Source organism: Sus scrofa, chromosome 13, assembly GCF_000003025.6.
Source record: "Sus scrofa isolate TJ Tabasco breed Duroc chromosome 13, Sscrofa11.1, whole genome shotgun sequence".
NCBI lineage: Eukaryota > Metazoa > Chordata > Mammalia > Artiodactyla > Suidae > Sus > Sus scrofa.
This window is the reverse complement of record NC_010455.5, coordinates 127,806,896-127,833,924: the sequence shown is the minus strand read 5'-3', so window position 1 is coordinate 127,833,924 and position 27,029 is coordinate 127,806,896. Positions and strand designations below refer to the sequence as shown.

At 38.2% G+C, this 27,029-nt stretch overlaps 1 protein-coding gene across 3 annotated transcripts; it reads right to left on the bottom strand.

Annotated features, from left to right (window-relative positions):
• Positions 2,844-25,326, bottom strand: CLDN16 (claudin 16). 3 transcript variants are annotated; one of them, XM_021068342.1, is made up of 5 exons: positions 24,972-25,290; positions 11,817-11,898; positions 7,498-7,662; positions 4,788-4,979; positions 2,844-4,133 (listed from the first exon to the last, which is right to left on the bottom strand). In XM_021068342.1, the coding sequence occupies exons 1-5, from the start codon at positions 25,083-25,085 to the stop codon at positions 4,000-4,002; spliced, it is 687 nt and encodes a 228-aa protein (XP_020924001.1). In that variant the 5' UTR covers positions 25,086-25,290; the 3' UTR covers positions 2,844-3,999.

Sequence of the window (27,029 nt, the reverse complement as noted above, 5' to 3'; positions counted from 1 at the left end):
ATCAAACCCTCACGTGTGGGGATCCGGCACTGGGAGAAAGAGCCCCTGGAGCATCTGGTCTTGAAGGTCAGTGGGGCTTGTGTGCAGGAGCTCCACAGGACTGGGGGAAATGGAGACCCCATTCTTAAAAGGCACACATGGACTTTCATGTGCACTGGATCCCAGGGCAGAGCAAAGTCTCCATGGGAAACTGGGTCAAACCTGACTGCAGCTCTTGGAGGACATCCTGGGAAAACAGGGGTGAATATGGCTTCTTGTGAGGGAGGGACATTGAAGGCAAAACTCTTGGGAATATTCAGCAGCTGCCTTTCTCTGGAGGTGGCCATTTTGAGAAAATCTGGCCCCACCTGTCAGTCAGTGCTGAGAAGCCCCAGGGCAAACAACAATCCAGGTGGGATCACAGCCCCACCCCTCAGTAAACAGGCTACCTAAAGACCCCTCAGGCACACAGCCACCTCTAATCTCATCCAGAGACTAAGCCCCACCCACCAGAGGGATTAGAATCAGCTCCACCTACCAGGGGGCAGGAATCAGCCTGTTCCATCAGGAAGCCTACAGCAAGCCCCCATACTGAATTCAGCCACGAGGGGGCAGACACCAGAAGTAAGAGAGGCTACAACTCTATTATCAGTAAAAAGGTCACCACACCAAAAACCTATAAAAATGAAAAGACAGAGAACTATAACTCAGATGAGGGAGAAAGGAAAAACCCCAGAAAATCAGCTAAGCGATGAGGAGATTCTTAGCCTCCAGGAAAAAGACTTTAGATTGTTGATGCTGAAGATGATGCAAGACATTGGAAATAAACTGGCGGCAAAGATGGATAACTTACAGGAAACACTGACCAAAGAGATACAAGATATAAAACTTAAATAAGAAGAGATGCAAAATACGATAACTGAAATAAAAAATTCACTAGAAGCAACCAACAGCAGAATACAGGAGGCAGAAGAACAAATAAGCGAGGTGGAGGACAGATTAGTGGAAATTACGGATGTGGAACAGAAAAGAGAAAAAAGATTGAAAATGAATGGAGAGAGTCTCAGAGATCTCTGGGACAATGTTAAATGCACCAACATCCGTATTATAGGGGTGCCAGAAGGAGAAGAGAGAGAGAAGGGGACAGAAAAAATGTTCCAAGAGATAATAGCCGAAAACTTCCCTCACATGGGAAAGGAACCACTCACTCAAATCCAGGAAGCACAATGAGTACCATAGAAAATAAACCCAAGGAGGAACCACCCCAAGACACATATTAATCAAACTGACCAAAATTAAAGACAAAGAGGAAATCTTGAAAGCAGCTAGGGAAAAGAAACAAGTAACATACAAGGGAACCCCAATAAGGTTATCGGCAGATTTTTTCAGCAGAAACTCTGCAGGCCAGAAGGGAGTGGCATGACACACTTGATGTGATAAAAGGAAAAAACCTCCAACCAAGATTACTCTACCCAGCAAGACTCTCCCTCAGATTTGAAGGAGAAATCAAAACCTTCACCAATAAGCAAAAGTTGAGAGAATTCAGCAACACTAAACCAGCCTTACAACAAATACTAAAGGAACTTCTCCAGGCAGAAAAGAAAAGACAGCAACAGGAAACAAAAATTCCACAAATATATATACAGTAAAGACATGAAATCATCCATGCACAATTATACCACCAAAATCAGAAATCATGAGAAGAGGTGGGTACAAATGCAGGACACTGGAGATGAACTTGCAATTAAGAGAACAACAACTTAAAACAATCTCGTATACATATAGACTCTTATATCAAAACTTCAGAATATCTGCAAACCAAAAATCTACAATTGATGCAGAAACAAGGAATCTCTGAAGAAGAAATATATCTCATAGTAAATAAGTGCATAACCCACCATGAAGGGGGTCATTTGACATCATTCTTGGAATGCTGAAGTCTTCTTACATCTGATTCTGATTTCCTCTCCATCAAAGAATTTATGACCATTATAATTAAGTAATACAACTGTACAATTAAATAATACAGTTCTATAATTGTATTATTAATAACCATTTCTCTCCATGGTACAATGTAAAGTCTATAATGTCTTGTTTATCACATTACCTAGAATGGTGTAATGCCTTTATTGAAGAATCAATGAGATGTAACAAATTGTGAGGACATATTTATATAGTTACACTGTTTTTTAACCAATTTATGCATTTTATATTTTCCTTATTTTCAGAGGGTGTATTATCTTTGTTATTCTTACCAGTTAAGATATTCTTTTTATTATGCTATATAAAATATTTAATGGTATATAAGGCTTTCTTCTTTATAAATTTTAGTTGCATAATACACACAATTTTAATATAATGCTAATTTTTAAAGAAAAATTGAAATGTAATAGATAATACTAAATAGTAAAGATGAAAGCCATACAAAGCCATTTCCTATTTGTCTCAGCATATTTTCCATTCCACTTCTCCAAAGGGAGTCGCTTAATATGTTTCTTAAGATCCATGATATAATAATGTGTGTGAATGTAATTGTGTTTAAATATATGTATTTTATTTTGTAAAAAAAAAAAATTAAAGAACAGGCATTCTTCTTAAACCATGCAAACCAATCACTAGATATTATTGAACATGAAAAGAAAATTGTATACAGTGATGAATATATTTGCTTTGGAATTAGTTAACTAGCTAGTTACCTACAATTATAAAAGATCTATGAAGATACAGCTGAAGATTTAAAATGTTCTTTAATTACTGTATGATAGTTTCTTACCACTATGCACTCAGAATTGTCAATTCAAACTGTTTCCAATTTGAATTCTACCAAGTTTTCTTAAATAGTTTCTAACAAGATTTGCTTCATTAATGGAGTTTTTATTATTGTTGTAATTAACAATAATTATGGAATATGTGCACACTCCTCAAATAAAAAAATAAAAATAAAAAATAATAATAAAACATTGAAGGGTTATAGTATGAATATGAATAAAATCCCATTAGCAATCATTCACTGATTTCTTTAAGCATGTATATAAGTCTATTGTTTTTCAACAAGCACATACTTTGTGAGGAAAATTGATTTTATTAGTAGAGAGCTATGAGCATTATTTCTTTCAGGTAACAAATATTTGTAACATTTTATCCTCTGACAGCCCCTTGGCTGGGTGCAGAGGATCCAGTGGCGAGAGAGCACCTGAACTGGTGAATTCTAATATGGTACATTCTTGAAATGGGGATGCTCAGTAGTCAGTCAACACTAAGTGAACTCCCTGGTTTAGCTACAACTGCCATATGTTAATATTCGACAATATACAGGCAAATTTAGAGTAGTGATAAAATAACACACAGACCTCTGTTGTTAATGAAAAAGAAAGTTAGCACTGACTCCGGGATTAATTTAGCATTTGCTTTTGACCTTTAGAGCATGGAGAGGGACCTTTTTATTTTCAACCCCCACCAGTGGCTGGTCCATGAAGCTATTTTCTTTTTCTATTTTAACAGAATCAGAGCAATGGTACGCTTTGATATACTGACTTGAAACTGCAAGACATCTTAAAAGTTTTCACAGAACTCACTCAGTTAAGAATACAAAAAGTGAGCTGAAAGCCAGGGAAAGAGCTAAGACCTTGTCAATCCCTTCATAGATTAGAATCTCTGGCCTCTTTTGAAAGTCGCTTTCTATTCTTCAAGTGCCACTTTATTTTAATATCTCCATGTCACTATCTCTAATAGCAAAATAGAAATCACAACAAACACTTTTATATTCCTGCAACCTTCTCTTAAGATGCAGGGAAAACGTGTGTATGTTTGTGTGAGAGAGGGAGGGTGAAAGACTGGAAGAATTTAAGAATAGTTGAGAAGAAGTGATAGGAGAATCAAACTTTTTGATTAAGCTAAGCAATGAATTTAGCTCAACGTGGAGTCTAAAGAAGTGTTCCCGAATTTGTCCGCTCTTATTGAACTTGAACATATTGAGTTATTCGTTAAGAAACAAATACACACAGACCAGCATGTGTCACTTTACACCCTAGTGTCTACAGCATACATTTTGGCAGTCTGTGTCCGAGGGGCCACATACGACTTGGCCATCGAAACAGCTGTAGTTGAATAGGCCTTCCTCATGGAGTAAGGATAGTTCCTCTCAAGTCCAACATCTGTTTGAAAGAGATAAATGTGGTGATATAAAAATAATTATGGCTCAATAAACTTTGGGAAAATGTCATTTTACATATTCCTCCCCCAAAGAGGCAAGATTATTAATATTCTAAAAAGGAATCATCTAAGAACCCTAGAAAAGACTCTAAGATCCTCAGCCTGGAAGTTATTTTTAGATTTAAAATTAAGCCAAATAATATGCTTTTTTTTTTCCTTTTGAGAGAGGGATTTCCTTAGTTTCTTTCAGTGACTTTTTTAGAAACCTAATAGTAATGCGTTACATTCTCCAACAACAAATTCATACTTGCCTTGGCGCTCAGTTTACTTCTCTGTTTTAAACATGTATACATTTAATAGACCCGGTGAAGTGAAATATATAAGATTATGACATCAAAATAATCATTATGTATATGGATACTGGACACAGTTGTAGCTGTGGGTTTTTTTTTTTTTTTCTTTTCAGCAAACATACCACCAACTGGATAGTAAGTTTCTAGTACTGCAAATGCATTGCCCTTGAACAGACAAAATTTTAATGGTACTACGTAGGGATCAGGTCAGCAACATTACTTTGGGCTGATGAGATATGTTTAACTGGTCTGGGAGGAATGATATTAGAGGCAAGGAAGTGTGTTCTTTTATTTTGTTCTTACCTTTAAAGAGGTATAAGCAGCATGTGAGGACAGCACCAGCCAAAAAGCAACCCAGAGACCCAGCCATTCCAAGCCAACAGGACCAACCAAATTTGTATTGGATGCCAAGAAATATATTGTGCAAAATCAGAGAAGTACGCTCCACATAAACATCAACAGCATACCACACAGAGCCAATGATTCCTGGGGCACCTGCAAGAAATGAAAATTGCCATAAATAATGCAGGCCCTTTCCGAATTTAAATCCAAGGAAATGGAGTATTCTGTTGTATCATATTTAAAAATACTCCATCATTCCCCTGACCCACCACCCAGACCCACGGATGAAGTTAGGTCAGCTATGTAATCCGCTCCCACATGCAACCTATGTTTTTAAAGTCATTCATTTTAGTGTGTTGGGGTTAGAAACAAATAACTGGAGTAAAAATTATCTTTATGTTAAAATATACCTTTATCTACCACTCCCATACCATATACGAATAGACTAAGAAATTTTTCCCATTTTAAATAAAGTGTAATCCTTACCTATTAGTCTTTAGGAAAATTGATTGGCTTGAAATGATGCCCCAAGAGCACTCTCTCTTTAAAGGTATAAATGGCATGTCAGGGTTTAGACATAAGAAAAATGGGTGGAGAGTTGTGTGGGAAAAGGCTCTGAGAAAACGGTGTTTCTGAGATTGGTGACCCCAAGAAACTTTCACATTTTTTTCCTACTGAGCCTGTGACATCTATTTAAGACAAAATTTCACTGAATTCTTTCCCCAATTATTTAATGCAAGAAGTTTAACAAGGACCAGATCGTGACCATACACTAACCTTTAGAATATAGGGTATAAATTACCTATCACACTTTTTCTATAATACTATAACCTATAGGTTGAGGGTTAAAATTCATTTTTTTGACACGTAGAAACAGATTTCTGGAGTTCCAGTCATGGCTCAGTGGAAACGAATCTGACTAGGAACCATGAAGTTGTGGTTTCCATCCCTGGCCTTGCTCAGTGGGTTAAGGATCTGGCGTTGCTGTGAGCTGTGGTGTAGGTCACACACATGGCTCAGATCTGGCGTGGCTGAGACATAAGCTAGAAGTTATAGCTCCGGTTAGACCCCTAGCCTGGGAATCTCCATATGCTATGGGTGTGGCCCTAAAAAGACAAAAGACAAAAAAAAAATTTCTGTGTGTATGTACATATACATATAATTCAATATATATATATTCCATATATATGAGTGTGTGTATATAATATATATAATTATAGTAATTTCAAATAATTTCAAGGCTTTGACCATCTTGGATAATTTAGTCATCTCTGGCCATTCCCACAGGGATTTTCTTCACTGACTTGTTTTTCTTTAAATTTAGCTTGTTTTGTTATTTTATAAAAAATGGTTGTGTAACTGGGTCACCATGCTGTACAGCATAAAATTGACAGAACACTGTAAACCAGCTATAATGGAAACAAAAATCATTATATAAAAAAATTTTTAAAAAATGGAGTATCTGGTGGTGTATCAAAAAGCATTCTAGAACAAAACTGCATAGCATTAAATGATACTTACATTTGTTATGTAAAACACATCATTACATACAAAAACTGTATGTTATTATTGGGCTGTTCATAAGGATGAGTATCTTATAGAGGACAAATTACTGAATTCTAGTGACTTTTTAATATAATCTAAGGATCATTAGGGTATTGACGCAATGTTTGTGTGAGAAAATATCAGAGAGGCCCCATTTTTGACTATGTGATGGGTGAGTTTCTCTGCTATGGGTTTACTCTGCCCACATCTGATTTTTACAACAACAATTAAGAATAGATATTATTACCAGCGCTTCAACCTAAACTGCAGATCAAGAAAAGGAGACAGATTAAGAGACTGGCCTAAGATCTATATATCACTCATATACATTTCCAAGGATTCTTAGTTTCAAAATTCCTATCCACTCATCCTATACTTCCTGGTCAGATTCCTACTTATATTTGATTTGGTAACTTTTTGATTTTCTCTCTAGAGGGTGGGCTCATTGTTTTTCAACCTTCCTGCACCTTGATTTCTTCCATAGTGTTCTTTTCCTCCTAACTTGCATTACATCGTGTTGTGATAAGGGAAGATTAAATTGAATTTGATGACAGACCTCAGTAAAATATCAATTTTGCTGTTCCACCAATAAGCAGCATATAAAGCGCATCTTGATTTATTTTTTAGTAGTCATGCTTGATTTATTAGTCTTCAGAACTCCATTTACTCACGTGTTTCTTGAATAGAGAAAGTAGCATAATCTGTTTATTGGTATACTTATGATCATATGGTTTGGCGCATGAGGAAAGTCTAATATAGGATTTGGTACAATTTAGTTCATTGCCCAAAGGAGTTGGTGGGGGTGTGTACAGGAAAGGAGGTGGTATCTTAGGGCATATTTTAGGTCTTTTGGAATAATCAATCTTTTTTAAAAATTAAAGCATTATGTAACTTTTTATGTGCTAAAAATAGTTTGAGGACTTCAATAAACCTTAGTCACAGATATTCACAAAAGATTAATCATCTATTTCAAAACTATGGAAAGCAGGGTGGGTGGATGTGCTGGTTATTGATTCACTCCAGAAAAGCAGGTCACATGTGATCCTAAAATGAACTACTTCAGAACAGCACCCTCTTTATTTGAAGACCTTACATGATTATCTTTATCCCCAGACCAAGCTATTACCTGCTATTAGTAATGTGGTTCCAGCAACAAAGCAGATGCGGACTTTGATGTATGGCTCATCAGGGAGGAATTTCACACAGTCAAGACCAAGGAGCAGGGTAATAAATCCAAATCCAGCTAGAACATCTGCAGTAATCATCAGTGCCCGCGTTACTACCAGCTTCACTAGAAGATCAGAGCATGTGGGTTCAGCACAGTGGAAGGAAACATGTTAATACATAGAGGTAACCAAAAAACAGACTCCTGCATACATTAACACATGCACACTGAATAAAATCAGACTTTAAATGTGCATGAACTTGAAAATAAATACCCATAATTTTTTCATAAGATGCAGAAAATATTGGGACTATCAACATTTTTATTTAAGTTCTTATTACAATCTTGTTGGCCTCCTAGAAAGATGTCTGGCATATGGTGGGGGCTCAATAACTATTTCCCTTCTTGCCTCCTATTTTGGAATAAGCCTCATTTGCAAATATTGTAGCTAACTGCTGAACTGAAAGAGAATATCTCTTCTTCAGAAGATACCCAATTAATATTCAATAAATAAATAATCACTTCATTTGTTTGAAGTTTTATTGAAAAAAATGTAATTACTTGGTTAAAATTTGGTATACAGGAGCAAAATAAAATACTTCAAGATATCCCATGCCAGTTCAGGTGGGAGCCATTAGCAGATCCTTAGAAGTAGAAGGAGCTTCTGTTATTAAGTGGAAGTCAGATCATATTCTCTTTCATACCTGTAGGTTGTGACCTTTTTTGGCCAACACTCTGCATTAACCCTTCAACCATGCACGATCAGTGGAGCATACTTTAAAGCGATAGCCAATGAGAATATACAGTAAAGTCCAGGGAGAAGATCACGTCAATAGAAGTGGAAGAGTAACAGTTATTGTCTGCAGTGGGTACATCACCGACTCTGCAAGCTTCCTGAACTGTGGTCTCAGTTACACTAAATTAAAAATAGGAAAATTCTGTCACAAGTGGAGGGTTAATTACTTGAAGTCAGAATTTTAGCTGGTTACTGAAGAAGAGTAATACAATTTATTTCTTTGATGGTAGAGTCATTATGCTTTATTTTCATAGTCATTTGAAGTTTCCTTACATTTAAATAATTTTTTTCCAATGGTGATATAACTTTAGGGCCTATTTAGTTATAGATTGCTCCCATCCAAGTACTAACCAGGTCCAACCCTGCTTAGCTTCAGAGATCAAACGAGATAGGGTGCATTCAGGGTGGTATGGCTGTAAACGAGCTATAGATTGCTTATTAAAATGTGGCCAATTTTCCTCATTTCAAATACAAAATATTTTTATAATCCATCTAGGAAAAGAGACCAGTGCATAAAATCAGTTTCTACCTTTTTAATAGGTAAATATTTAAGTTCTCAAAATGTGGCATTATTTTTAAAACTTTAGGCTCAGATTTCAAATTTAGGCCAACCCTAAGGATCATTTTTTTTTTTTTTTCACAATTGAGGAAAGAGAAAAATATATAACTCATTAGGTGAAATCAGTTTTTATATTTCAACATATCTCCTTGATCCACAAATAGTGTATACAAGTAGGCCTCCTACTCAGTACTCCAAGCGAAGTGGTCCCATACTTTAGAGAACCTCCCCTGAAATTTTCTAAGTCCCCTTCTGGGACTGGGAACCAACAGGACCAGGTCTGCCATCTGGATGGGGTCCCCTGAAATCATTGTGGGTCGTGGTCTTCCCTCCTCTGACCCTTATTCCCACATAAGGTGTGATTCAGATGCTCTGTGGAACTCCAGGACTCATGCCCATGGTGTCTTCCAGAGGCCCCATGGCTAGTCCAGTTCCAAAAAGGCAGCTCTGCAAGAAGGTCCCTAATGCTGGCCAGTTGGGAATTTCTTTCCAGAGACTGTCTAAGATTTGGCTGCCAGAATAATGTTAAATACTTTGATTTGGGGGATTAGGGAGACTCAAATTAAATGTGTCAAAAGGACCCAGAAAAATATATATCTGAGTTTATATATCCTAGTTATACAAGGTATTTAGAAAGGTTATCTAATTGTGATTAAGTAAAAGACTAAAACTAAAATCTACTCTCTCTCTTTCTCTCTCTTTTTTGCCTGCACCCACAGCGTGCAGAAGTTTAGGGGCCAGAGACAGAATATGTGCCACAGCAGTGACAACGCTGAATCCTTAACTCACTGAGCCACCAGGGAACTCCCAAACTCCTTCTCTCTTAAAGATAACATCTAGTTATATTATTTTCTTAGAATAAATTATTGGAGTTCCCATCGTGGCTCAGTGGTTAACGAATCTAACTAGGAAACATGAGGTCACGGGTTTGGTCCCTGGTCTTGCTCAGTGGGTTACCGATCCGGTGTTGCCGTGAGCTGTGGTGTAGGTTGCAGACGCAGCTCAGATTCCGTGTTGCTGAAGCTCTGGCATAGGCCGGCGGCTGTAGCTCTGATTTGACCCCTAGCCTGGGAACCTCCATTTGCCCAAGAAATGGCAAAAAGACAAAAATAAATAAATAAATAAATAAATTTTCATCTTTCTTGTCTTTAAGTATATGATAGAACTTTATAAAGAAAAATAATGAAGCTTTAGGATATTATTTGAAAGTAATAGGTAAAAATATGTCAAAAGAAAAATGGGAGTTCCCACTGTAGCTCAGTTGTAATGAATCCCCTAGTAGCCATTAGGATGTGGGTTCAATCCCTGGCCTCGCTCAGTGGGTTAAGGATCCAGTGCTGCTGTGAGCTGTGGTGTGGGTCACAGACACAGCTCGGATCCCACGTTCCTATGGCTGTAATGTAGGCCAGCAGCTACAGCTCTGGTTTGACTCCTAGCCTGGGAACTTCCATATGTCTTGGGTGAGGCTTTAAAAAAAAAAGAAAAGAAAAATGTAATATTGTATAGGCAAAAGATAAAGGACCATTTTAAATATAAACTGTGGTTTTCTCTGTGTAGTAGGCTTATAAGTCATTTTATTTTCTCTTGCTTAAACGTACATAACAAGAACTTAAAATTCTAAAACACTTGATTTTTTTTTCTTCCCTAACCACTCCATTGCATTTCTGGAATCGCCTAGAGTCCACATGAACATGAACATCCATTCCTATTGACCAAATTGTGTTTCTTTGCATGTAGAACTGGGTTAGTGCAAGAATGGAAAAAGAGGAAAAAAAGGAGGCTTTTTTCCCTAAAAAAATGAAATAAAAGCTTTATGAATTATGTTTAAAAAAATGTTCCAGGTGTTCAAATCCTAAATAACAAAGAAAGCTATTTTAGAGCATGGATCCTTTTAAGTGCTTTTCCTTGGACTGAAATAACTGTCCAGGGGAAAAGTCACATTCTAAAGGTTTACTTTTCATTTATCTTGAGAAAAGAAGTTGCCATGTTGTACCCGCACCCATCATTTGAGTTAAAAGAGACTAAAACCAATTTGCTTTAATAATAGCACCAATATTTCTTGGCATAATTCAGTGTTTTAAAGAAGTCAATAAATGAATAAATGGTATAGAGAAGAATTGAGAATATCAGTAATAAGGTTTTTTAATCTATGAGATTTCTTTATTGGTAGAAACATGGGCCTTGCTAACACCTAATTATAATTTAAAGCTAAACATAGGGAAGATGAAGGAGCTGGCTTTATATTTCTGCTGACAATGTGCTATACATGTTAAAAATTTTCACACTCTGAACCCATGGTCTGTGTCTCTCTCTTTGCCTGTCTCCCTGTCTACTTTTCTGTCTGTCTCTCTCTCTGCCCTTCTATCGCCTTCTCTCTTAGAACATCATCCTTTGAAATATTATAAACTTTCTATCTGACCTAAGTCCTAGCTAAAAGACATCGCTGAAATGCTTTTCATCTGACCTGTCAATTCTAATCATAAAATCACAGCACCCTGAAGAATTTTGTTTCAGTTTAAAAAGTGTCTACTATAAGCCTGCTGTGCGTAAGGTACTATATCAGACACCATGGGAGAGCAGAGCTGAAGAACATATTTTTACCTTAAAGGAATATATAAATACATGGGAAAAGATAAAATGTGCTAAAAATATTTCAATTCACTTTTCAGAAATAAATGAAATTTCTAATTGAAACATTTAAAACTGGATAGAACCTTAGCAGAATATAGTAGAAAAGAAAAACACATAATGGAAACCTGAGTTCAAGTTCCTTTGGCCTTCCCTGCTTGACAAGGGGGGTTGTCTAAAGCATACATACGTACAGGGGTGTTCGGCAAGTATAGAATCGTACTCATCACAGGTGCGAATCCCATCAAAAGCATTTGTGACACACTCCCACCAGAGGCCTCGGCATTTTGTGCTCACCTAGATGTTGGAGAAGACACCATGTGAAACAATTCATGCAGACACACTTTGATTCCTCTTGATCAAAGGGAGGACTTGGCTGCTGTGAGTTGGATAACAGTGCAGTGGTTACAAGTGGAATCAGAATTTCATTTATGATAAACACAACGCCTTTTAGAGTGTTTTCCCTTAAGTGCTAATAGTTAAAGGCTTTCCCCATCAGGAGGTCAAATCACTTCCTGATTTGGGGGAAGGGGCGTAACCCACACCTGAGATGGATAAAATCAGAATTAAGCATATGTAAATACCTATGGCTGGTTCCATCATCAAGAAAGTTTAATATGGTAGCAATTTCATTTCCCTTCTCTATACTGACATTTACTTATCAAAAAAAGTCAATATAGTACTGGACGCTAACTGTTGACGTCTTGAGTCTATTAGGAATGTGCATCAATTTTTCTTCCTCAAGAACAATGAATTCCATGAAGAAACATGTTGCTATGTATGAGGTTCAAAATTTTAAAATAATTTTCAAAGAAAGGTATATATAAAGACAACGATAAATGAAATATAAAGACCACGTGACTTCTCCCTTGCTCCAACAGACCACAAAAGCTTAAGTTTTGGTATAGACATACACAAACTGACCATTAATTTCCTACAACCTGACAGTTGCAAACCACTTTTACTTAGAAATGCTGTACAGATGATTCTAAGTATCCACTTAGAGCTAAAAGGTACCAGTGTCCTGATCCTTCTCATACTTTATCTATAAGCCGTAAGTCAAAACAGATTTCCTGGAATTGTAAACGTGCCAACAGAAAATGCTTTCAAGTATTCTTGACAGAGTTCATGCATATGGAACAGAGTGAATGTGATTGTTTATTCTGATTCGATTACAGATTCACATTACCTTGGCAAGCTGCGAATAGTATAGTAAGATTTCACCAAAATTTATCTTGGAAAATGAAAACAAAGTTTTCCTTAAAGAAAGAATAAATAACAGAACAAGGTGGGAAGATAAATGCAAAGGCAAGGAGATTATAACTGGTGCGGAAAGGAAGGAATACAGTACATTTTGAATTGCAAAAGAAAATCATATCAAGAGAATATTTGTGCTATATAACTCTCTGCCCAGGACTTCCCGTCATGGCTCAGCAGTTAGCGAATCTGACTAGGAAACACGAGGTTGCGGGTTCGATCCCTGACCTTGCTCAGTGGGTTAAGGATCCGGCGTTGCCATGAGCTGTGGTGTAGGTCACAGATGAGACTTGGATCTGGTGTTGCTGTGGCTGTGGCGTAGATCGGCGGCTACAGCTCTGATTAGACCCCTAGCCTGGGAACTTCCATGTGCCACGGGAGTGGCCCTAGAAAAGGCGAAAAGACAAAACAAAACAAAAACAAAACTCTCTGCCCAGTGTTCTATTTTGAAGCTGTTTTGTGCACCAAATAAAACTCTACTGCTGGCAACGCTACAATTTTGGATGTTGTACTTCTATTTTCACATTGCTTGTGAAATGTTTTTAATTGGTAATAATCGATAATTCTTTTTTTTTTTTTTTTTTTTTGGTCTTTTTTGCCAATTCTTGGGCCGCTCCCGCGGCATGTGGAGGTTCCCAGGCTAGGGGTCTAATCGGAGCTATAGCTGCCGGCCTACGCCAGAGCCACAGCAACGCGGGATCCGAGCCGCGTCTGCGACCTACACCACAGCTCACACAACGCCGGATCGGTAACCCACTGAGCAAGGGCAGGGATCGAACCCTCAACCTCATGGTTCCTAGTCGGATTAGTTAGCCACTGTGCCAAGACGGGAACGTCTCCATCTCCTAATCTTTATAAAGGAGAAAATGCTAAGGTGACAATAAGAATTAAAAATTACAAAACACACAATATAGGTGATCTTCTCAATAGGTGATACTATTAGTAAAGTACTTAAACCTGATAATAACCTGAGCAGTGACTATGTTCAGTGTAACTAACCAACCAAAATGAAAGTGGAGAAAGACCAATGTTGAATGGTAGCCTCCCCAAAAGATGTGTCCATGTTCTAATTCCTAGAACCTGTGAAAGTGACCTTCTTTGGAAAGAGACTTTGTCTTTTTTTTTTTTTTTTTGCCATTTCTTGGGCCGCTCTTGCAGCATATGGAGGTTCGCAGGCCAGGGGATGAATTGGAGCTATAGCTGCCGGCCTACACCAGAGCCACAGCAACTCAGGATCTGAGCCGCGTCTGCAACCTACACCACAGCTCACGGCAACGCCAGATCCTTAACCCACTGAGTAAGGCCAGGGATCGAACCCGCACCCTCATGGTTCCTAGTTGGATTCATTAACCACTGAGCCATGACGGGAACTCTGGAAAGAGACTTTGTAAATTAATGCTCTTGAGAGAAGGAGGTCATCTTGGGTTACCAGGGTGGGCCCTAAGTCTAACGACAAGTGTCCTTAATAGAAGAGACACATGGAGGAGAGACAGAAGAGAAGAGAAGGAGGTAACATGACCACAGAGACAGACACTGAAGTTATGTGGCCCCAAGTCAAGGGATACCTGCAGCCACCAGACGCTGGAAGAGGCAAGGAATACATTCTCCTCTAGAGCTTCTGAAGCAGTGTAGCCCTGCTGACACACTGATCTCAAGCTTCTGGCCTTCAGAACTGTAAAAGAATATCTTTCTCTTGTGCTGAGCCACCAAATTGTGGCAATGTCTTATGGCAGCCCTCTGAAATAAATACAGTAGAGATGTTTCTACTAAACTAGTTATACCACAACAGGAAACAAGCCTTCTCATAGTCTGTGACCCTCAGTCTCTTAATTAACAGGGACACACTGGATCCAGTTCATTCCAACTTGAGCTAGGTTCTGTGGATCTGGGGTCACTACTCTCGAACCAGAAAGTGACTTCCACAATTCCTTGCTGTCAAACTCAGCCACCAAAACAAATTGATGAAACCGACTATAGTCCTCCTTCTTGTAAGTGAAGTGATTTAGAAAGTGAACTAAGATATAGATGTAAGGATACTTATTGTAAGCTAAAAAAGAGTATTTTTTTTCTTGCTCAAACATCCAGTAGTGGTGTCATTTTCAAGGCTATTGATCATTTACCCACAATGACCATATTTAGAAAGGCAATGAGCTCATTAGAGGAAACAAGGAATCCAATTTCATTAGGTATTAATGCTCAGGGGCATAATATGAGATTGCTTGGTATTCACACTCAGTTAAGGTACGTGAGAAGAGTGTCTGTAATTAACCAAACTTCGGTGTTAATATAGCACTTACTGGAGACACCCTTAAAGGTGCCTTTGTGCACAAAAGACAAGGTTAAAAGACTGCATTATTTATCACATTTAGGAAAGCCCTCCTAACCCGTAATCTAGAGTCTTTACTTATCCCCTGTTGTGTACGGCTTATGAAGAACTCTCTAAAAGGCAAGCAATTCTACTTTCTTTAAAGTTTTAAGGCAAGATTCTTAAAAAGCAGACCATTGCTTAAAATATTACGGTTCACTTTTCTTAAAGGGCAAACATACACAATGCTAAGTAGTAATTGTCTCTCCCAGGGTTGTCCAAAAGAGACGATTCCAAATTTAAGCTTTCTCCTTTTCACATGTGATTCATATGTTAACAAATAACATATTAAAATAATACTGGAAGAATTTTCATATTATTTCAATGAATATCTGTTGACCCTGAAGTGAAATTAACCCCCTAGGTTGGGGGAATTCCATTCACCCAAGGTGTGGCAATAAACGAGCCACAAGCCACAAGTGTGATGCCAGTATAAATTTCTTTCTTTTTTTTTTTTTTTTTTTTTTTTTGTCTTTTTAGGGTCGCACCCGCAGATATGGATGTTTCCAGGCTAGGGACCCAATCGGAGCTGTAGCTGCTGCCGCCACAGCAACACGGGATCTGAGCCGCGTCTGCAACCTGCACCACAGCTCATGGCAATACCGGATACTTAACCCACTGAGCAAGGCCAGGGATCAAACCTGTGTCATCATGGATCCTAGTCAGATTTGTTTCCGCTGAGCCATGATGGGAACTCCTAGTATAAATTTCTTAATATTAAATACTTGCCAACAGTAAAGCATAGAGATTTTATGGAAGAGTCCAGATTTCCAGCTTCCCTTGGAAAACTGGTCAGTCTGGCCACCTAGACTCCCAGGTCCCATGTAGCAACAATTAGCAAAAGCCGGGTGGCTGTTCCCATTTAGGTGGGGTTTATGCTCATAGGTTCCTTACCATTCCTCCCCAGTTTGCTCCTTCAAGGATGTCTGCACCCTGGTTCTTATAGGCATTTGCATTTTCCCCTCCTGGTATATAATAATGACAATAACTCCCCTAGCTTTCATTTGTCAAATTTCTATCTATCATTTAAATATCACCACATGGATATCCTTTCTTCCATGAAGGTCCCCCCATGGAACCAGTTGGAATTAATTTTTCTTGGATCCCACAGTAATTTGCCCATATTTCTAGAGCATTTACAATACTGCACTATCCTTTTCTGTTCATCTGTCTCCCAAGTCTGTCTATGTTTATTAAATATCTGTCATGTGTCAGTCAACTAGTTAACTAAGTGCTGGGGATATAGCACTAACCAATTCAGGCATGGCATCTAGCTTTAAGGAGCTTACAAATGCTTCTTCTCAGCATACAACAGATGCTCAAAGGATGTTTACTGAGGGAAAATATCTGTCAATTTTTCTTATCATACACATTAACTCTCATTTCAACTTTGGCATAGAAAATGGTTACTAATATACTGTATGCACAATTGGTGCATAATAGGTCCTTTAAACTTTACTGAATAGAAGAGTTAAATCCAGGAGTCAAAGAACTATCATTGAGATCAGAGTCAAAATATGCTGATTGGACATCAGCCTGTACCCTATCTACTCAACTAGCTCTGGAAAGTGTTTAGCACAGTACTCAGCATGATATGTCACAAAAAAAGCTTTAGGATACCAGGCTGATGATCTAGCTACCCAGGTGAATTTGAATGCATATATATGTATGTCTGGGTCACTATGCTGTATAGCAGAAATTGACACGACACTGTAAATCAACTATACTCTAATAATTTTTTTCAAAAAATATAAAGGCATAAATTAATTCTTTAATCCTGGGAATTCTTTTTTTTTTTTTTTGTCTTTTTTTTTTTTTTTTGCCTTTTCTAGGGCTGCTCCGGCAGCACATGGAGGTTCCCAGGCTAGGGGTCCTTAACCCACTGAGCAAGGCCAGGGAATGAACCCGAAACCTCATGGTTCCTAGTCAGATTCATTAACCACTGTGCCACAACGGGAACTCCAATCCTAGGATTTCTTATTTGGAACTCTTTAGCAGTTTCCCATGAAGTCTTATCTATCCTACCTTTACCAATTTCCCTTTTCTTATCATTTTGAAAATATTTACAAGCAACCACATACAAGTTTGCCAGCATTGTCTTATTTACAGCAGTTGTGAGTGTGTCTGTCTGGACTCTATATATTTTATATATCTTTTGAGAAACAGAGAAACTTAAAAATACTTCAATTAATTGGCATTTTGTCTCTTCCAGTTGCATAGGAGAAATATATATATATATATTTATTTATTTAAATGTAGCAAGTTTAGTAAATATATATATAAATGTAGTAAGTTTAGTAAATATTTTTTCTTGGTTGACCACTATCAAACAGGACTTTTCTTTGTCACTATGCATTATGTTATAAATGCATATGCATGAGTATTTATATATGAATATAATATAAAAGAATAATGCATTAGCTGAAAGAAAAATGGAACAAGTTATAAAGATATATTTTTAATTTGTTATTTGGTTTCTTTTTAGGGCCACACCTGCAGCATATGGAAGTTCTCAGGCTTGAGGTTGAATCAGAGCTTCAGTTGCTGGCCTATGCCATAGCCACAGCAACACTAGATCCAAGCCATATCCACCACCTATGCACAGCTTGCAGCAACGCCAGATCCTTAATCCTCTGAGTGTGGCCAGGGATCAAACCTGCATCCTCATGGATACTAGTCGGGTTCTGACCTGCTGAGCCAGTGGGAATTCACAGAAATATGTATTTTTTTAAAAACCACCTCACAGGAGTTTCCTGGTGGCCTAGCAGGTTTAAGGAACCATCATTATCACTGTTGTGGCTCAGGTCACTGCTGTGGTGTGGGTTCGATCCCTGACCCAGAAACTGACCCATGCTGTGGATGCGGCCGAAACTAAATAAATACATTTAAAAAAATTTGCATATGCATAATATAGAAATTTATAGTTTTCACACCACTGTAACATCCTTGTGCTCATGTATTTTTAACACTGAAGATGTGGCTTGCTTTGTTTTCAGTACTAATTTGAATGTATTTATTAGGATGCAAAAGTGCCTCATTTTTTTTCTTTTTTTGCTTTTTAGGACTGCACCCATAAGCATATGGAAGTTCCCAGGCTCGAGATTGAATCAGAGTTACAGCTACTGGCCTACACCACAGCCACAGCAACACCAGATCCTTAACCCACTGAGCAAGGCCAGGGATTGAACCCACAACCTCATGGATACTAGTCGAATTCATTTCTCCTGCACCACAACGGGAACTCCATAGGATGCAAACATTTTAATAATACCATAGTAAATTATGTTTTACTTCTAAAACTTGAAATATTTAAAAAAAAGGCATTTGAGTTTTTTATACTACAGTTCTAAACTTTTAACTTTTACATTTTCTTTTCTTTTTCTTACTATCCCAGGGCCTAAAGGAGCTCAAGACAGGCATTTATAATGGTGAGAAGGCAAGGTTAAAATAAACATAACATATGCCACCTTTCCTTTCTACTTCACTTATGTATCATGAGTTTGTTTGCAAAAATATACTTGGTTTAACTCTGCGTGCTTAGTTGTGGAGCTCTGGATAATGGTATATAAACTGCAAAAATGGGATAATGAAAACTTAGCAGGTATATGTTTGTGGGCTTCATGGTAATATTACCTAATTTACATATATGAATTACATATTTCAATGTTAGTATTTATTAACATTAGTATACATTTAATCATTTTAGAATGCTTTCCTTATGCACATATGGGTTCACAGCTTTGCAATGATCACTGTTCAGTGAAAAGGATCACAATTTATTTTAAGTGAATTATTATAAAATATTAATTTCCTGGAGTTCCTGTCATGGCTCAGCTGTTAACAAACCCGACTAGCATCCATGAGGATGCACGTTAGATTCCTGGCCTCACTCAGTGGGTTAAGGATCTGGTGTTGCCATGAGCTGTGGTGTAGGTTGCAGCTGCAGCTCGGATCCCGCATTGCTGTGGCTGTGGCATAAGCCAGCGGCTATAGCTCCAAATGGACCCCTAGCCTGGGAGCCTCCATATGCCATGGGTGTGGCCCTAAAAGACAAAAAGACCAAAATAAAAAAAAAAAAACCCTTTTCTCTCTTTTCTTTTCTTCATTCCTTTCCCTCTTCCAAGCACCAGGCAGAAAAGCTATATTTTCTAGGTGGGAAATATCAACTTTGAAATATCTCTTCACCAACTTTGTTATACATCTGAGGGGACTGGATCTTTATTTTATCTTATTAAAATGAAGAATGAAATCCGTATCTTGAAAAAAATCTAAGTTGCAGAGAGATGACAGATCTTGCCTAAGAAAAAATTGCAATCTTTCTACAGAGATACTTCTCATGTAGGCTCCAAATATCTCTTGACATTGTATTTCATTCATGTATTCATTCTTTTAACAAGAATGCCAAGTATCATAATAAGTACCCCATCAGTTCATATTAACAAATGCATCCTGAGTCCCCATTATATGGAAGGGGTGTCAGGAGCTATAGGAGACCATGAGGTAAATTAAAAGAATGTTTGTAGCCTCCAATGTCTGCTGAAGGAGTTTGCAATCGGCTGGGAAGTAACACTACTATGTAAATAATCAGAGTACATGCTAGCTATAATAACTGCAATATTTACTTTATGTCTGAAAGAACTGTAGCATCATTAATGCAAATAAATATCCCAAAGGACAACCTGGTTATGAAGATAAAATAAATCCGAATGTGGGAAGCTTTCGTTTGAGGTAATAAAATTTTAATCATTAAAGTGCTTGGTGTATGGCAGATTCTCAGTAGTTAATTAACAAAATTTGAACTGAAAATGAAATAAAGTTGTGATAACATTTTTTTTCCTTCTGATAACAGAGAGAGTGGTAGCTTTGTGAAAAAATTTTTTTCATTTCAGTGTGGATAATGAAGAATTGCAATTTTTACAATATAGTTAAATATTAATAAGGTTATTAATTCATAACTTATTTTAATATATTTAATAGATAACTTATACTATTTTGTCTCTATTCTATGCCACATTCTCCTGGTTAAACAAAAAGGGAACGATCAGTAAGTATAAAAATAGGAAAATCAACAGCTCAGCTCAGAGAATTTAACAGAATTTGTCCAAGAGAATCAATAGAGAAAATAGAAATAGAATTTAAATATCATATTTCTCCCTTCAGTGAACATTATACAAAATGTCATCTCTTCCTCCAGAACAAAAACAAAACCGTAAACTGCAAATAGATCATAATATATCTAACATTTATTGACTGATTTGTAATAGCCTGGTACTGTGGTAAATACATTAGATACACAAGCTCATTTAACCCTCATGTGACGCTTACACTGTGCTGAATGTTATCCTCCCTTTACAGAAGAGGAAATGTAGTTTTCATAGCAACTTAAAAGTCTCTCTAAATCCACACAATTACTGCCTGGCACGGTAGGGTATAATCTCAGTTCCCTCTAATATCAAGTCCAGCCTGTAAACATCCACACTATAAATGGACCTGCGAAGGGGCTGTGTAACAATCTAAATAAGAAAAAAATAGTGGCATGGTCCAGGGACATTGCTGCTTAATGACTTCTCTATATAGAGACTCATTTTCCTCCATTTATGTTCTGGGTGAATCAGCTTCCAGCAAATACCCAAAAACAATACAGTGAATTTCAAATTTGACTTCCCCTTCTCTATCAGCCTTCTTTCCCCCTTGCAATCAATTATCGATCCCATCAGTTTGAGTTCTTCAGTTTCCCAAATCTTTACCTCTTTTTATGCTTGCTGCCATGTTAGTTCTGACCATCAGTGTTTTCCTCCTGTTTATGGCAAAAGCTTCCTAATCAGTCTCCCTATAATTCACTTTACCCTTTCGAGTCACTCTCCATGAGGAGTCAAAATGATTGATCTTGCTGAAACACATACATATGTTTGCTTACAGTGAAGCACCCTTGTGGATGGTATAAGATCTGTATTTTACATGAATACAAAGCTTTTGATTATCCAGCTCCTATATTCCCCTCCCTACAGTGGAAACGCTTTCCATGCTTAAATATGTCATAAGCAATAAACAGATAGTACTTTCATACCCAGATTTCTTCCCAGATCATATCCTGTGCTTGTAATCCTCTCTATTTTTTCTCCCTCCTCATTTGTTCTTCAAGTCTAGTTTAGATACATCTTCTGGGTAGTCTTCACCAATTATTCATGATTAGATGAGTTGGCTGCTTGGAGTCTTTGCAATCATAGCACTGGTCATAACATACTGTATCTATCAGCTCACCTGTCTCTCTCCCCCAGTGCACTGGGAGCAACCTAAGGAAGATCCAAATCTCATCCTCCTTCATAACCTGTATCTGCCACAGAACCAGGTAAACAGCAGGTGTCAAAGACCGTTTTTGGAATGAAAGATGATAGAATGAAAAGGGGGGAAAAAAGAAGTACAAAAGGGATGGTTAAAGAGATAAAGGGGAATGCAAGAGGAGAAAAAGAAGAAGAAAAGAGAGCGTAGAGGGCATTTTAAAGAGGGGAAGGAGAGGGGGGAAACAGAAGGTAAAGAATAACAAGAAAGAGGAAGGAGAGAGGGAGAAAAAAGAAAGAGAGAGAGAAAAAAAGTAAGACAGGAAGGAGAGAGGGAGAAAGGAGGAAAAAGCACATTAGAGAAGAATGATTATTCACATTTCCTAGTGGAAATTTCTGGGGAGACTCTAGATGCCACTATCCTTCGGTGACTAGTCACCTCTCTGGAATTACAGACATAGACTAGTCAGGCAGTTCTGATGTTAAAGAAGGTAATGACCTCAGAGTTCAACTGAGTTTGACTTCATTTTATAATTGAGGAAATTGAGTCAAAAATTTGAGCTGCGACATGCTCAGTTGAAGACAGTTAAGATCTGAACCCAGGCTGGAATCATCTCAAAACCCATGTTCTCCTCACACATCAGTCTTCCCAAGACACAGGTGGATCAACAATGACAGGAACAGGATGGTAGCTCAGGACCCTGGGCTCCTGACTTGGGGCTGTGCACAGTGCAATTCCATGTGCTATTTCCTTTTCCTAATGCTTCTGCTTAACGCAAAGAACTTTCCTGTTTAGGGCGAGTATAAATGAGGCACACTAATATTTTGTAGTGCTTTTGAGTATTCTCCAGTAAGGCAATAGGATATATGAGCTCTTTCTGCCTTGTGTTCCCTGTTACTCACCTTTATTCTGTATTTTTGCTACTTGTCCTCTCCTGTAAGGCCCCTGCTGCCATTTCTACCTTTTAAAATCCTCTGCATCTTTGTGAGTTTTTGTTCGCATGTCTTTTCCTCCCTGAGGCCTGTTGCAATGTCCCCGACAGGAAAGAATCCTTCCCTCTTCTTTGCTCCAATGGTACTTTGTTCATTTCTTTCTCAAATTCGAATTGGCCTGTGCCCTTTATTACAGCTTCATGTGCATCTTTGTTCCTCACTAAATATATACTCATGAAAGGCAGGACCCATTCTGGCTTTCTCTTTGCCTCCCCTAGTAGGATCAGCACAGACCCTTTTCTATGACATACATTTCATGTTTGTTATGTTGAACTGAACTACAGAATTCATTTTCCAACTCTGATGCCTACCTAACCGTAAAAGATTAACAAAGCTAAAAAATTCATTATACCCCCCCTTTTGTGTAATTTTTGCATGGGTACACTTTTTTGAAAGTACTTTTATTGTCGCAACTCCTGCCCAATAGTTGCTTAAAGTGAACTGTTAATATGGCCCAAAGATATATGCATGATATATACATGAGGGAGGAAGCAAGGAAAGAGGACAATATAATTGAGTCAGAGAGTATCAGAAACTTGACATCTATGGATAATATTATAACTTTTTATGTCAACCAATTGAAGGAGCAATTTTTATGAAAGATCCCTGTCCCTTTAAAAATACTGACAAATGGAGAGATTGTTGGAGAGAAGGGAGCCTCCTTTGTTAAAGGGTTCTTCCTTTAACACTGAGGCTTCTTAGGGAAGATTCATAGCAATACATTTCAAGCATGGGAAACATGAAAGAAGCTAGGAACTGCTAACTACAGTCCAAGGTTAGCAAGGATTTACTGGAGGTGCCTAACCTGGAATGCTCATTCCATTCATTTTAACTAGCGGTATTCTTGTGCAGAATAGATGGCAAATTGGTTGGATGTGCTGAGATGAAAGCAAGAAGGCACTTTAAATGCCCAGACTCCCAATCTCTCTCAGCAAGGTCTGACCTTTTCTAAACCTTCATTTCTTTTCAGGTAAAGTTAGCAGTTCCATCAGCCTAAGGAGAAAGATTTTCAAATTGTTTTGGAAAATATTTTAAGAATGCTTTTAGAGGAGAGTTTGCATATTTTTGAAAACATGATTTTAAGTGTGCTCAGCTCCAACATATTTCTGTATTCATCAGTTATTACTGGCAGACCATAATCCAGCAAGCTAATAACTGCCCAATGTTACTGGCTACACTTTGCTCAGTATTGTTCAAAGGACATTTTTTTTTTCTTTTTCATTTACTACTTATATGCATGGCCAGATAACACACCACTGGGACTCACATATGGCAGACATCCTTTATAGTGTTTCAATTCTATCACAATGTTCAGAAATATAATTTTCTAGCACTAAAGAAGTACTTAAAACTCTAGTGGTTTTGAAATGCCACGTAGGAATCAGAGGAAAATTAAAAGCAAGAAAAGAATAAGATACAAAAAAAAAAAAACCCACAGAAAAAATAGAAAGATTATTACTTTCCAGTTTTAACTCCAACTTGAGAGTTTAATAAATAAAATTAGGAGGAAAAAAATACAAAAACTTGCCCTCGGCTATCTTTCTTTGTTTTTAAGCTTTTAAATGATTTCTATTTTTCCATTATAGTTTGTTGGTTTACAATCTTTCTTAAACTTCACAAAGGTATAGCATTTGTTAGATTAAATTGTCCCCTTCAGGATGTACATGAGAGAGTATAGTCAGTTGCTATATAGTTTTTATTTGAGGTTATGATAATATATTGCTTATCTCTCTCTCGCCTACACTTTCTGAATCCTTACTAATGAATAGTTACTGATTCTGAAGATTTGATTTTTACTTAGTTTCATCTCTCTCAGATTCCTAGAGCCACAGAAAATGATCCTAAATTTCAACATTACTTCTTTCCGAACTTCTCCAGAGGGAAAAATACAATTTTCAATTGTGAACCTCTATTTCTTCTCTTGCACGAACAGTAGGTTCCCAAGAGGCACTCATTTTAAAAGAGGGTTTCTTAAATCTATATCTTTCCTCTGTACCTTGCGACACACTGGAAAGACTTGGTTCCCCATGGAATGTTTTCTCCTACTTAGGAAGTCCTTACAATGACATTTTTCTATTGCACAATAATCGGGTAGGTTCTGTATGACTTGAATTTGATCACTCAACTTTCAGATCATCACTTCTTAAGAAAGTCTATTATGCTCCTCTTAATGTTATATTCAAGATTAGCACAACTTCTGTTTGTGAGAAAGGATGAATTGAATATTATTCAATTTGGTACACGCAGCTGTGGAAAAGGTGAATTTCTGGAGGGCTCAGGGGAAGGGATTATGTAATTTGGCTTCTGTGAATTTACCATTATGAAAAAAGAGGGGTTATTCAGTTATCTCATCTATAAAATGGGGTCCCAACAATACCTACCTCAGATTAGCTGTGAGGATTATATAAACTAATAAAGACTCAGTAAGCGATAAGGAAGGATCAAGACTACCCATGTTGGCGATTACTATTCTTCGTCCTAGTGAACATCATGGGACAGTGAGGCTTAGAGAAAAGCTGAGTGGGCTTGAGTCAGTAAAAGAAGCTGCCAACTTCTTACCTCCAGGGAATCATCTGCATTCACCATCCAACAGTCTGTCCAGGTGGCCACAACCAAGAAGCCAGTAGAGAAAAGCGCAAAGAAGCAGGCGACATACTGAAGAAGATCCCTCATCTTAGTGAGCACCTTGTCTGCAAGGGACACATGGGAAGCTGCCAGCCCTGGGCTCACGTAGGTAGCTGGAATGCTATCAGTCTTCTGTGCTTCTGGTACCTGGGGATTGTTGAAAATAACGATCTTTTCCTTTTCCTTACTCTCCACCGCAGGCGTCTTAAGTTGCAGCAAGAGTAATACAAACAGGCTGGAACCCACAGAGGGGTCCTGGAGGTCATTATCTGAAGCGACCAACCTCCAATCAGAAGCCAGGTCAGGGAAAGGACTGAGTGTGTTTTGGGTGGGGGAGAAAAGGAGCCCTGGTAATGTTTTCTGCCCCGACTGTGGGCGAATGTGAGATGATGGTCACCAGAGGCACGTGCCAGTGCCAAGATGGAGAGAAGGAAGAAGGGTCACACCCCATGCTGACGCCTGTAAACTGATCTTTCTCGGGCCCTCCAGGGAAAGTGAGCTATTCTCCTCCCCCCTCCGTCAGGGGGCTACACGGTTGACTGGGTGCTGTTTTATTATTAGGACTATTTTAATATTCGCTGACTACCTTAGACAGACAGGCCACTGGTGAAACTATGCTAACAAGTGCTTGCTCAAGGGAGTTTGCATTCCAAAGTGTTGGGCAGAACAGCCCGTAAAGGGTTTCCAGCACCTGGGCCTCAGGTAGAGTCATGGCTCCTAACCTTTTGACGTCACTGAGTGGGAAAGAGTGTGCATTTTAATCCAGATGGCTCTGGGTATAAATGCTTGCTCTGAAGCTTATAGGCTGAAGGCACTTGGGCTGCAGTTTCTGTAAAAAGGAGGCTAATTTTTTAAAACATTTATTTTCATTAAAGTATAGTTGATTTACAGTGTTATGCCAATTTCTGCTGTACAGCAAAGTGGCCCAGTCATACATAAATATATACATTCCCTTTCTTTCCTTTTTTTTTTTTTTTTTTTGCCTTTTCTAGGGCCGCACTCGCGGCATATGGAGGTTCCCAGGATAGGGGTCCAATCGGAGCTGTAGCCACTGGCCTACACCAGAGCCACAGCAACGCGGGATCCGAGCCGCGTCTGCAACCTACACCACAGCTCACGGCAATGCCAGATCCTCAACCCACTGAGCAAGGCCAGGGATCGAACATGCAACCTCATGGTTCCTAGTCAGATTTGTTAACCACTGAGCCGCGATGGGACCTCCCTCTTTCTTATATTATCTTCCATCATGGTCTATCCCAAGAAACTGGATATAGTTTCCTGTGCTGTATAGTAGGACCTTATTGTTTATCCATTCTATATGTAATAGTTTGCATTTACTAAACCCAAACTCCCAGTCCATCCCATTCCCTCCCCCTCCCCTTTGACAACCACAAGTCTGTTCTCTCTGTGAGTCCATTAAAAATGAGACTATTAATACAAACAAATATCATAAAATGTTCATGAGAAGTAAATGATATTGTGTCTGTAAATCATTTAGAAGAGCATCTGATAAAATAGCTAAATGGTAAATATATTTTTTTAATATGTCTTTTTTTTTTTTTTTTTTTTGTCTTTTTGCTATTCTTTGGGCTGCTCCTGCGGCATATGGAGGTTCCCAGGCTAGGGGTCGAATTGGAGCTGTAGCCCCTGGCCTACACCAGAGCCACAGCAACGCAGGATCTGAGCCGCGTCTGCAAACTACACCACAGCTCACGGCAACGCCAGATCCTTAACCCACTGAGCAAGGGCAGGGACCGAACCCACAACCTCATGGTTCCTAGTCAGATTCGTTAACCACTGCGCCATGATGGGAACTCCTAAATGGTAAATATTAACATGACAAAGAATTTCCTATATGATTCTTTTTCCTCTGTGGATCAATGCTTGAAAATGTGTCTGAAAAAAAAAACTGTTTATACCAGGATAAAATAATTTTTTAAAAAAAGTGTGTGATCTAGAAAGGGCAACTTGAATTTTACCTACACCTGAGTG